Here is a 13,523-nt window from a genome sequence, read left to right as displayed (position 1 = left end):
GAAGGTAGAATACCGGTAGAATAGAATAGCCCTTATTGTCATTATACAGTTGTACAATGAAATTCTTGATTAACAGTCACTAATTTTGGTATTTAAAAAATACCTATACAGTCACAATTATTATAATACTATTTATTTATATATATTTTTTAAATATATATTTTAAATTAATATATTAATTTATAAAACGTTAAGGACAATATTAAATCAAAATGAGAAATAAATCTTTTGTTATGGCCCATACAACACTCTAAAATGCATTTGTTTTATTTTTCCTAAGTTTTTCAAATTAATCAAATCTTAATAAAAACAAAATTAATAAAAATTAAAATGAACAAACACAGAAATACACTCTTTATGGCCCCCAATAAGCAATAACACTAAAGTTTTCAAACAAGACATAAAATATTCTGTTATACATACCAATGGCAATTTATTGAGTAAAAAACATAACTATATACAAAAATATATACAAGAGTACAAAGCCCAAAAGTACAAAAATAAATAAAAAATGTGACTTTTTGGACATGTACCATACAGCTATACAGTTGGGTTTTTTTTACATTTTACAGTTGGTTCCCGAGAGGGGATCTCTTCACCAAACCATGGCGTTGTGGTCCAAGTGTTTTTCATTGTTCTCTCTGTGCCCTCATTTTACGACCATTCTTGCACTTGTTAATTATGGTTTGGCCACCACACGCTTTTGTTGAGCCACTTTTGCCAACTGGGACCTAGAAGACAAAACATCCGTCAACTCTGCTTGTTCTGACATTATTTGTTTATTTCTACAGATTTTATAAGTGGTATCGTGTAATCTACCTGTTCCTTGAAACTCCAGTTTGAGACCGCGCTTGAGTGTGCGACACGATCTTGGCATCATGCATTCTCCGTAAATCTCTGTAAATAAATATCAACTTTGTGTCAAAAACAATGAAATAAGGAATAACTGCAAATAATTTAACAATGTGTTAGTTACAAGTGTGGTACAATGGAACGTCCAAATCTTTGAGGATGCGAGTACAAGACCCTTAATCATTGTTTTCTCTTTTTGTTTCCAAAAGTTTGAATTCCATTTTAATATTGATAGATCATCCTTGACATCCAGCTTGAACTGTAACCCTAATCATTGTTGTCATTGCAAAGAAAAATCAACAAACTCGCATAAAACAACTAGTAAAATACGTTAATTAAGAGAAACTTTTTTTTCATCCAGCAATAAACAACGAATCCATTTGAATGCTCACTGCCAATCTCTAAATTGGATGTCTATTGCTGTAAATGGCAGCCAATAAGTTAAACATTAGTAACCAAAAATAGGAGCATCAAAATGCCCATCGACTTGTATATTTTTGCTTGTCTAAAATGTGCGGAATATACTGTAGTCACGTATTCAGTAAGTCGCAATTTTTTTTACTGAAATTTTTCTATATGCCTGATATGCTTTCCTATCTCTGACCATTTCCCAATTTAGACCATCGTAAAACTTTGAAAGCATACAACTTAGCACTAGCTACTTATGCTAACTATACAGGCAAGTTAAGTTCCAAATAATCAACAAATATCTAATAGAGTATAAGAAATACAACATCTCGTACAACCACAAAAATATGCACTGTACTTTAGACAAACAGTACTTATTAACGAAACCTGCCCAAGGAATAGACCAACAACCAACAGCCGAATATGCAAGTGTCAAATAATGCAAATTTAGTTTTTAAATAACAATAAAAGAGTTTTATTTGTGATGTAGTCATATTGGTATTAAAATTGGCCCAAAAATCCTCGACGTTAGTATATATTGTAGTTGTCCTATTTGTGTGCAAAAATATCATCGCGTAGTCGGAGAAAAAAACAATTAAAAAGCACGTTCATCATGGTACTACTAAGACACTAAATGTCCTATTAGTTAGGGCAAAGAGCGTGCTAGTACATAGACCCTTACGCTCCATATCGAAGATATCAAATAAGTGCTTCAACTGGCTTCCATAGTATCACTTTGGAACATTTCATTTCAGAGGTTCCGTTGTACAGTTGTAAAAATACACCATAAGGAGACCTTATTTAACTCACCTTTATCTTCATGCTTCTTCTCCCTTGGGTAATGGGCAGCCGAGTACTTAGCGCCAGTCAACTAGAAACAGACCGAGAAACAGAGAGGAATTTATTGTTTTGAGTTTGTAATATGCTGTATGATTTTTCCGTTCAGTCAGTCAAGTCACTTTTTCTTATATTAGCGGTGTCCAAACTATGGCCCGTGGGCCAACTGTCCAGTTTTCATTGACCCGCAGCACATTATGAAAATATCATCGAATATCGCAAGCACAAGAAGCTTGAATTCAGCCTATACTCTGTTGCACTCATCAGCATCAAATCTGGATGGAGTTAGCAGATTAAATAAAGTTTGTTTCAGTCGTGTAAATATACAGTAGCACCTGTCAAAATAATAATATCAAGTGAAAGTTGTTTAATTTTGGAAATTTAACATGGAAGAAAAAAATGTATTGAGCCAGAAATACAATAATTTGCATTTTATGCATTCATTTAATGTCAAATTCACCTTTGACGTTGAATTACAGAAATACAACAACCTTTTCAGGATATTCAAATTTTCAGAGTCTTACGATAAATACATTTGTTGAACTATATATATTTTTTTGCTAGTAGCCCTTAACTCCTTCACTGCCATTGACAGTGATAGACATCATAGTTTGGAAACCCCTTGTGTAGCCTGTACACTGTTGAAAAAGCTTCATAGCTGGTATCATTGTCAAAATTAGACTTACTTTCTCCAAGCTGCAATGGTGCTTTTCCATTCGCTTCTTCAAATCCCGGTCGCACCGGTCAACTGCCAAAGCACATTTTTTCATCTTGTCGGCATGGCTGTGACCTTTGGCACAGTATCCGTCCGCCAGTTGGATGAGCAGCTTAACGCACTCTTTCATTTGCTGTGGAGGAGCCAATAAGATCATTTTTGAATGCTTGCATCCAAACATTGAGATGAGGGTGTGACGCGGAACCTACCTTGCTGATGATGTTAAGGTTTTCCTTCTCTTTCAGCAGCTCCTGCCTGAAGCGGATGCTTGAGCCGGCGGAGTAGTGTGTGGACAGGTAAACCTCACCCATATCCTGAATTCTTTCCTGGGCCTAAAAGACAAAAACTTGTTATGATTTTGGTCAAGTCACACAATGTTGGCTGTTTGGGACTAATGATTTCTAACTCAGTCACCTGTATGGCACGGCGTTCAAATGCCAAATACTGCAGACACTGGTCCAGTTGCTGCTTTCTTACATTCCATAAACATAGGACACGATTCTCTCTCTCAGTCAAATCATTCAAGATGCCTGCAAAAAGAAAAAAAAACACCAACCTGTTAGGAAAATATTATATAGATGGAAGATGTTCCATTTAAATTATTACTGTAAAATTCAGCTCATATAATGTATACCCTAGTGCCTTTGGCAAGCTGTTTAAGCATTAACGTATGAGATCATTGTGCTATTTTAATGTTTCTCTATTGAAAAACATTTAATAAGGTGTCATTTATTGAAGTGTAAGTGAGTTTTAAAGTGATCAGTGTTGCCAACTTGGTGATTTTTTTCACTAAATCTGGAATTTTTTGTTGTTGTTGTCAAAAGCAGCTAGCCACAAATCTAGCGATAAGTTACCATTATTTCTTTTTATACTGTATTGTACTTCTGGTCAATTTAATTTGGCAATGTTAAAAAAATGTTAGGGTTCTTTTGTAGTACTACATATATTTTGGGTGATTTTTAACTCACTTATTGATTCCTCTCCCCTACAGCGTCCATTACAATTAAATGCAAATTGCGAATTATGCAAATTAGGTGATGACACCATCTAGCGACTTCAAATGACTTTTAGGACAGCCAATAGCTACTTTCCTTACTGGGTAGTTGGCAACACTGAAAGTGCTACACTCTTCAGTGATAGTCGAGAGAAAAACTACAAACGATTTTTTTTCCTACATATGTTAAATAATTTTTATCTTCTGTAAATCCCACTCACTTTGGCAAATGACAGCAATATTTGTCCTTTACATTTGTGATTTGTTACTTCTCCTAATAAAGACTTATAGGAAATCAGACAATTAATATCAGGTATTTCAGCCCCGCCCATCAACTTTGAGTGCTCTTTAAAGCTATATATATAAATATAATATAATAATATAATATAAATGTTATCCTCCAAAATGACCTGTAACATGTTCTTCTTGGTCGTGACCCAGCCTTCCCATTGTTGCGCCGTTCCTCTCTACGTACTGGTAGAAGATATCTGCAATGCCCTTGATTAAAGTACAGGCCTGAATAAGGGAAAACACAATTGCGGAAGATTAGACATCTATCATTGTATGAACTCTGCTAACATATTTAATGGTGTGATTTCAACCTTGAGGAAGAATTCCTTCTGTTTCAGGTGTTTACTGATCAAGGAAGTTACAAGATCCATATGACCGCAAGAGTCAGGTTTGCCTGTTGCACAGCACCAGTCCTCCATGCTCTTGTACTCCTCCTCCAGGCTTTCCAGCAGATGACATACCTGCAAGTGGAAAATAAGTATGATTGTGAATATAGTTTGAATGAACCAAGCAATTTGGGGGGGGGGGGGGGGGGGCTTCCAAAACCGTCTACCTACCTGTACCCAGGTCTTGTGGAAAGCCAGAGAGGCGATGACCACTTGGCGTTTGCCGTCCGTTTTGCGCAACAGCTGCAGCCAGTTACTGGTGGTACTCTCAGTGTTGTCTCTTTCCAAGTCCTTGTCATTAGAAGTGGTCTTCCCTATTGCAGAGCCTCGGCCTTCTAATGATCCAGCAGTAAGCTCCGCAGGGTATTCTGCAGACAATAAGACAAACAAACATGGATGAGCAACCGATGATCAGAGGTGGGTAGTCACCCATTACATGTACTCCGTTACATTTACTTGAGAAAAATGTACTTCGGTGAGTAGTTTTACTAAACTATACTTTTACTTGAGTAAATTTGTGAAGAAAAAAAATCTACTCTTACTCCGCTACTTTGGGCTACACAAGAGTCGTTACATTTTTCCTATTTACACTACATATTAGATTTATTTATTTATTTATTGCCAGTGACGCTAAGAGTAGCCCTACCAATTTTTACCAATGAGACGTGGCAACAATAATCATATGGCTCCATTATACCAATCAGACACAACATTGCCGTTTTATGTTGACGCCAGCCTCTTCAATTGTGTGGAGTCTTTAAAGCACCGTAAAAAATGAAGTATTTGACATAGAGCACTGCCCTCAACATGACTCGAAAACACAGATTTCAACCTCTCTCCTAGTTTTTATTTAGCACCGATTGACCACGGAAACCCGGTGATATGGTCCTTTTAATTCCATAATAGTCATTTTGAAAGAAATACTCACTATTCAAACTAGGAACTATTTTCTCCACCAGAGGGCGCACATGCTCTTTGGACCTATAATGCTTTTTAGTGTTTTTTTTTTTTTTTTTCTTTCGTCGAATTTATAACAACAGTTCATTTGTGCTCAGAAAAAAATACCAGTGTTTAAAAAAAAAATCTAACAAAAAATGTAAGCCCATACTCACATTGTCACTCATTACTTAAGTATTTTTTACCAAATACTTTTTACTTGTACTTGAGTACATTTTTGGATGACTACTTTTACTTTTACTTGAGTAATATTACTTTTAAGTAGCACTACTCTTACTTTAGTACAATTTTTGGCTACTCTACCCACCTCTCCAAATGATGGACACATTGAGTGGTTTGATTAACCGCTGATTCCCAATTGTAAAACTTTGAGGTACCATCAGGTGGGGTGCAGGAAAACATACATTTGCACAAGTCAGACGATTATTTATTGACATAAAAATAATGTTATCTTCATCTAAACTCATTCATGTGCCAAGTGGTGAAAGGCAAAACCACAAAACGCTTTTAATAAAATAGGCATGGTCTTTTCAGGATTTCGCAGGGTTTTCTTTCTCATTTTTCAACGGACGATTGTAGTACAAATATCCTGATTAGGAGGCAGCCTGTTCGCAAAGAATCGTATTTTATTGTGAAGAAATAAACGTTAATATAAATGTTAACCTGTAAAGTGCTGTCCAAATCATCGAACATACAACACAATATATACCTCACTATAAATTTCATTTATACAGCAGGCATGAAAAACGTTCATGTTCTTAAACTTGAACTTAAGCAGACAACCGCCATGCATCGTTTGTAAAGCGAGGATTAATGATCACTCGCGCGCAGAAAAACACGAAAAAAACATGTATATTGTCATATTAAATTCTAAAATGTAGTAAGCGTGCAAACGATTTTACACGACGCGATATTCCGAGTGTTATTTTTGATTTGGCAAATCTGAATGAGTTAGAAGCTTGCTAAATGTTAGCTGGAAAGCGTTAAGTTATAGAAAAGTACCAAATTCCCCGTTAACGAACGATGACCAAAACGCTAATTTACACGGTGATGTTCACAACAATTTAGCACGAAGCAAAACGTTATGGCAAATGAAACAAGTTTAATCAAACATACCTGCCAGCCATTCAACGAATGCAGTAAGTTCAGACGTGAGGTGTTCCATGGTAGAAAAATGTCTCCAGATGAGTCGTGTGCCTTCCGATGAGTCGCGTGCGCGCGAATGCAGCATCTGACCGATTCCCACCTGCTAGTTTGGATGCTGTTTAGATGCTCACGTGACATCAAAGGCCAGTTACTCTCTCTGTGACGTCTTCGTGTTTTGGCGCCACCTCCTCTGGACGTCCCACTCGATAACTTAATTCAACTAATAATTTTTTTCTTTCTTTAATTTATTTTTTCTTTTTATTTATTCATCATTACCAACCATAAAACGTTTTTTTCTTAACTCTTTCAGGACAGGTGGCACACTACAGTGGACATCATTCAAAAGTTATCAACTTATCATTAGCCCAACTCACTTTTCACAATGTTTTTTTTTTTTAATTTCATAATACCTTTTTCCACAACAGCCGTTTTATTTCATAATGTTGTTTTTCAACACAATGAGATTTTACAAGATAAAAAGAAGCAGTTTTTCACAAACTCATTTTTTTCATAATGTATTTGACTGACACCACTCGTTCATTTTGCTGGAAAACGACATTATGAAATATAAAGGCCATTGTGGAAAAAGACATTGTGTGAAAAACGCTTTTTATCTCAAAAATATTGTGCTGAAAAATGACATTATGAAATAAAAGGGCTATTGTGGAAAAAGGCATTACGAAGTTAAAAAAATACTTAAATTCTTAAATTCTTTTTAATTAATTAACGTTTCATTTGTGACATTGTTTGGTGCAAAATATTAGTTGCAGCCCGTTTTCTAAAATCTTTGTTATTGTTTTTAACCTAATTGTGCCTAACAATTGACTAATTGTATGCATAATTGCCTTTTGTCGGGTCGAAAACAACGTTTGGGATATGCTGTAGCGTTTTGCTAAAGTTCAGCTGTTAACTGCTGAAATGTATACAGTATTTTGCATGCAGGTAATTATTAAAATTATCATCGTCATTAAACTGTTGGTGCGCTACACTAAATGCGAAGGGAGCTATTTATCGTGTTTTATGTTCACTCATTTGCACAGTAGTTAACATCTGCAATTATTTTTTTAACGTTAACTTCTCCCGTACACGTCACAGCGCCCTCTTCCTCAATGCAAGACCGAAGGCGGAAGTCCGTAGCGCGGGATTTAAAAAATTTAATAAATATATCAATCGCTTCTTCACACATCCAAGTCGTCCATTTCATTCAGGAGTATAAAATACTGCGTTTATTATGAAATAAACATGCTTTTTCGTGTCACAGGCACTTTAACTCATTCACTGCCAAACAAGGGCATTCAACTTCATCATCATCAATAAACTGCTCGTGCTCTACGCTAAATGTGAAGGGAGATATTTATCGTGTTTTATGTTCAATCATTTGCACAGTAATTAACATCCGCAATTATTTTTTTAACGTTAAAGATGATTGAGTAGTTTAATCAGTGATGCGTGGTATGGGATACCCCTCTATGCTATGCTAATGTGGTACATTCCAAGAAAGTCAATGCGTGTTTTTTCGTAATAAATAAACCACCACCAACAACAACAATTTACACGGAAATCTCGCATTCACATACGTGGACATCACATTTTGGGTCATATATTTGTTATGAATCTTAATATCTATCTTTTTTTTATACATTTCAGAAAAAAATGAAATTAGAAATGAAAAAACATGTCAGTAGAACTAAAACTGATAACATTAAAATGATAAAAATAGAAATACACTCTGGTTATTGCTTCAATAACACTCTAAAGTTGCTTGAAAAAATAAAAATCATAATATTTATCCTCCGGCATTACCAACAATTGAAGTCCAATTCTTTTTTTTTTTCTTTCAAATATTTTCATTAATTTTTTTAATGTACAGAGAAAAACAATAAACAACAATATTACGAACAAAATATTGTTACAAATGTCCAATTCATTTTAACTGTCAAAATGGATTGGACGTCTCGCGTCGTCAATGCATGGCAGCCAATGCTTTCAATGAGTGCCCCATACAGTTATCGAGCTCTGACCTCTTAGGTGAACCTGGTAGATTTTTCATGAGCACAACTTGCACACCTTGACAATATACTCTTAAAAAGAAACCAAAGAAAACAGCTTCGGACTATTTCAAAAAGCCAAGTTTTAATATATGTACACTACCGTTCAAAGATTTGGGGTCGCTTTGACCCCAAACCTTTGAACCGTAGTGTATCATATGGGTTTTTTCATTATGTGCAATCCAGTTCAAAAGTTTGGGGTCAAAGCGACCCTAAATTTTTGAACAGTAGTGTATATACTGTAGGTAATCTTTGTTGTTTGTGTACACTTTTTAAAAAATGATTTCTTGTATAAAGTTGGATAAATCTATGTATTTCACAAAATAAAATGTCAATGTTCTTTGCACGGAAAGTGTTTGTCCTTGTTTAAAACGGAATTTAAATACATGTGTTTGTGGGGGCACTTCAGGTTTTTCTTATAATGCTTTTGATGAAGATGATGATACAAATAAAATTCCCAAATCAAAATATACATTGGCCACACTTATTTGAATTTGTAATTTTATGTTTTGAATGATAAAACCTCTGATTTGACCCAATGAAGACTTTAAACTTAACTGAAATCAAATGGTGCAAGTTGTAGGTATTCCAAACTTTTAGGTTTTTTAGGACAGTGGTATGCATAATGCCATGCACACAGTCAAGCAGTCCAGTGCCAGAGGCAGCAAAGCAACACAAAAACATCAGAGAACCTCCGCCATGTTTGAGTGGGGACCGTGTTCCTTTCTTTGAAGGCCTCGTTTTTTTCCTGTAAACTCTATGTTGATGCCTTTTCCCAAAAAGCTCTACTCTTGTCTCATCTGACCAGAGAACATTCTTCCAAAACGTCTTTGGCTTTCTCAGGTAAGTCTTGGCAAACTCCAGCCTAGCTTTTTATGTCTCTGGGTCAGAAGTGGGGTCTTCCTGGGTATCCTACCATAGAGTCCCTTTTCATTCAGATGCCGACAAATAGTACGGGTTGACACTGCAGGACAGCTTGAACTTGCTTGGATGTTAGTCGAGGTTCTTCATCCACCCTCCGCACAATCTTTCGTTGAAATCAATTTTTCCTTTTCCGTCCACATCTAGTGAGGTGAGCCGCAGTCAGTGACGTGCGGTGAGGTTCATGGTTGGTGAGGCACTGACTCCTTTAGTGTCAGATTTCCAAATATATAAACCAAAAAGGGTAGATTATTCAATTGGCTACTGGTTATTTCATATCTCATCAGCATTCTTCACAAAACACGCACACACGGTACATATTATCGATACGTAAAAGTAAGAAAATAACATGCATTTGCTCTACACCCTCAATGTGTTGGCCGTCGCCATTCTATAATTCATGCAACATAAATGAGAGTAAAGAGTGGTGTACAAAACCACAGAATTCAATTCTGACCTTTAGTGAAATATTCAGTTGTTTTTAAAACTTTTAATTCTGAAACTTCAATCAATTTATTACAGATTGCTAAACAAAAAGTGTGAAAAGAAAAACAAATAATATTTTATTTAAGGCCCAAATTTAGTTTTTAAATATTCTATTGTATTTTTCTTGGTCTAAGCTCTTTTTTTTTTTTTTTTTTTTTTTTTTTTTTTTTTTAATAAGATTGAAATGAAAACTGTTTGTGGTCTTGCGCCTGTCCTTCACCACAAAAACCGGCGTTACTTTGGAAGGGCATAGGTTTTGTCTCAACATTCGTAGGGACGATATAACAGCATAACATGCATGTAGGTACACTTTTTGCTGGGGACGGGACATTAATTAGACCAAACAGATTGGATGAAGGGGGCAAAGGGCTACATTTCTAATGTATATGAACCTAATTAATTAATAGGCAAAATGATCAATGCAAAATAAATCCTTATCTACTGATAATAACTTTTACGTGCATTGGTTTAGATGATACACTGTTCAATTCAAACCTTTGTTTTCAAAAAATACTAAAGAAACACTTTGAAAACTTCCTGAATAAATGTCTGGTTTTTATTAGCAAACATAAACATTATTAAGTGAAAATAATTCACTTAATAATGGTAGGGTCAATTCTATCCTTACAACATATGGAACTATTGAAAGATCTAAATTCTCTATATAACTGAACATTATATCATGCAAAAAAGGTAAGGTTGTTTAAAAGTTGGTGGGGAGAATTTTAGCATGCTGAAAAGTTGGTAGTGTTATGTCCCTACCGTCCCTATGCAAACCTACGCCCTTTTAGTAAAAGTCCTCCTTATTTTCCTTTACTTTAAAAAAATCTCTCCGCCTCAATAGAGAGGATTGCTTCAATTAGATCGTTCTGTGTTCTGTTTGACAAGCCAGAAAACACAGTGGATGTGTCCAAATGTCTAGCTAACCTTTCATCTTTCTCAGCAAAACCATGTAATCGTTCTACATATATGCCACTTTTAGAAGAGCTACACGCTCATCGTTACCACGAAATGTTAACTCCTGTTTAGCTAGGATGCAGGTTGCATTAATGAGGTCTTTCAAACTCTTTTCTTTACATTAGCTTTGAGGATGCTACCGTTGAGCTTCCGCTGTTCGTCAAAGCCAAATCAATCCTTGAGCTTCCAAACGTTTTTAAAGCAAACAGGCTTTGAATGTGAGTGGTCGAGCTCTCATGTTTGCTGAGGCTTCGTGGTAGTTTTTTAATGTCACAATATCTCGTGTTAGTCCAGACATTGGCACAAGTTGAGAAGAAAAGGCAGGGAAAGCAGCAAAGGCGATTTTTCGAAGGACAGCCACATAGCCAGTCTTTTCGGGTGTACCAGTCCGTTTGAAAAGCACGAGTTATCCTCTGTCCCGTAGTCTGAAGCAAACCTTTTAGCTCCGGCGTTGTGTTAACCGCGTCCACTTTTAACGGAAAGTCCAGTTTCACGTACGCCCCCTTGCAGTGCGGCAGAGTACTATCTGCCGCAGCCTGTGTCTTTTCACTGCGGTTTTATTTCCCATCAGCAAAACTAAATATGTCGCTAACAAACATTAAACTTTAAGGGTTAAAGACATTAGCCAGAGTGAGGAAAATCAGGTAAAATAAACGTATCTGGAAACATTATAATGGCGACATGCAGATGTACGGCAACCAGCACGCTCCAATTCCATGTATCAACCCAGTTTGTTATGGATTGCGCAATCAGAGGTGAGGCTTTACTCGTTGCTGCCGCACCTCTCGTTTCATTTCTTTATTTGAACAGGAAATTGGCAAATTCAGCGATTTTGACTATAAAAAATGTTTGAAATGAGTCATACATAAAGAGCAATGGACAAACATTAATATAAATTTGATGCTATAATTATTTTTTTGTCATGATGACAGGTGAGGCTCTGCCTCACCTGCCTCCCCTGACCGCACGTCACTGGCCGCAGTGCCATGGGCTTTACACTTATTGATGAAAATTCAGGTCTTTGGAGATGGATGTAGCCTTGAGATTGCCCATGCTTCCTCACAATTTTGCTTCTCAAGTCCTCAGACAGTTCTTTGAGCATGGAGAAAAGAAAGAAGACCAATGTGGTACACACAAGGACACAGGACAGAGGTTGAGTCATTTTTAATCCATTTTGACTGGCTACAAGTGTGATTTAGTTATTTCCACCACCTGTTATGTGCTAAGTAACAGGTACTGTTGATTACATAAATTAGAGAAACATCACGATTTTTCAAAATACTTTTGTATTTTTAGAGTTTAAAATGATAATGATTTTTTTTTCTTCCATTCTCTTATGTGTTTTTTCATTGCAAGCAAAATAAATGAAGGTATTACTACCAAAACATTTGTAATTTCTATCATTTTCTGGGAGAAAATGAGCATTACCTGACAGAATTACAGGGGTGCCAATACTTTTGGCCAGCAGTGTAGGCAAACTGCAGCTTTTGGAAGATGTAAAAAGGCTGTCATGGGTGGTCCACTGTTCGACAAGCAACAACTGTTTTGTCCCACTGGACAAGCCTATTTGCAAGGGGGAGATAAAATGAACTCTAAAGGTGTTCATTGCCTCAGACAACCATCCAGTGGCACTTTTCTGTCTCTATACAGTTTATACACACATACAGAATATGCAGGGGTGAAAGAACCAGAACGGTCAGGAACACAGTTCCGGTATAAGATTCAGGGCCGGAATGCTCTTCCGGTACACGGTGCTTTGATTCCGAAAATATGACGGCAACTATCAAAACGCTATGTAAAACAAAACAAAAAATGCTAAGCAACCACACATGCATTTCCAAGAAGAAAACATTCTACCAACATCAGATTTACATACACAAGTGTTAACAACAAGCATAATAAAGTGCTTGTGTAGCATAATCCGTTTCCACCAATGTTTATTATTTATTTTATTCCACGGATGGCATGGGGTTTCCCCAGCTGCTGCAGTTATCCGAGTCTGACGATGATGAGTCACGTCAATGTGCGAATGCAAGCAGCAAAGCAAAATGCCTGGACTCATTTATCAGTTCAATTGGCTGACATACTGACATGTGATCAGCAGATATAGTTAGCTCTGATTGGTTCAAATGTGCATGTTTTCTGGAACTGCAAAAAAAAAAAAAAAAAAAAAAAAATGTTGAATTTATGCGACAAAAAAAGGGCAATGCAACATGAAATGGATCAAATCTTTAACATCAACGAAAGAGTTGACGAGCCTAATTTATCATATTTAGTTATATCTGCTCTGATGGGGAGGTTCAGAACATCTTTGCTGTCAATGTGCACTTTGGACATATATTTATTCATTAATGTTAGGCTACTTATTCATTTCCTTATATTTAAAAAAGTCAATGTTTGCGCGATCTTTAAAACATTCCATTTCACTCTGCATAATACAAGTCATTTGTACTTATTTTTCTGAATGTATGGTACTTATATCTTATTAGGTTCTGATGCACCTAAACTGCAATGCACAATGCTCA

General features: G+C 36.1%; 1 protein-coding gene across 1 annotated transcript; it reads right to left on the bottom strand.

Moving 5' to 3' along the window:
• Positions 1-519: 519 nt before the first annotated feature.
• On the bottom strand, positions 520-6,860 carry LOC130921010 (triple functional domain protein-like). The gene is made up of 10 exons (XM_057844604.1): positions 6,557-6,860; positions 4,655-4,851; positions 4,409-4,558; positions 4,217-4,322; positions 3,227-3,342; positions 3,022-3,144; positions 2,784-2,945; positions 2,071-2,131; positions 820-897; positions 520-731 (listed from the first exon to the last, which is right to left on the bottom strand). The coding sequence occupies exons 1-10, from the start codon at positions 6,669-6,671 to the stop codon at positions 676-678; spliced, it is 1,164 nt and encodes a 387-aa protein (XP_057700587.1). The 5' UTR covers positions 6,672-6,860; the 3' UTR covers positions 520-675.
• Between the last annotated feature and the right edge of the window lie 6,663 nt (positions 6,861-13,523).

This window comes from Corythoichthys intestinalis, chromosome 8 (assembly GCF_030265065.1).
Source record: "Corythoichthys intestinalis isolate RoL2023-P3 chromosome 8, ASM3026506v1, whole genome shotgun sequence".
Taxonomy (NCBI): Eukaryota; Metazoa; Chordata; class Actinopteri; order Syngnathiformes; family Syngnathidae; genus Corythoichthys; species Corythoichthys intestinalis.
This window is presented reverse-complemented; position numbering and strand designations above follow the sequence as displayed.

Excerpts from the sequence above, each read along its gene's own strand:
- LOC130921010 (XM_057844604.1), bottom strand. The coding sequence starts at position 6,671 with ATGCTGCATTCGCGCGCACGCGACTCATCGGAAGGCACACGACTCATC. Across the intron at positions 4,559-4,654 it reads TCCACAAGACCTGGGTACAG|GTATGTCATCTGCTGGAAAG; the intron begins GTAGGTAGACGG and ends TTCCACTTGCAG. Across the intron at positions 3,145-3,226 it reads TTGAACGCCGTGCCATACAG|GCCCAGGAAAGAATTCAGGA; the intron begins GTGACTGAGTTA and ends TTTGTCTTTTAG.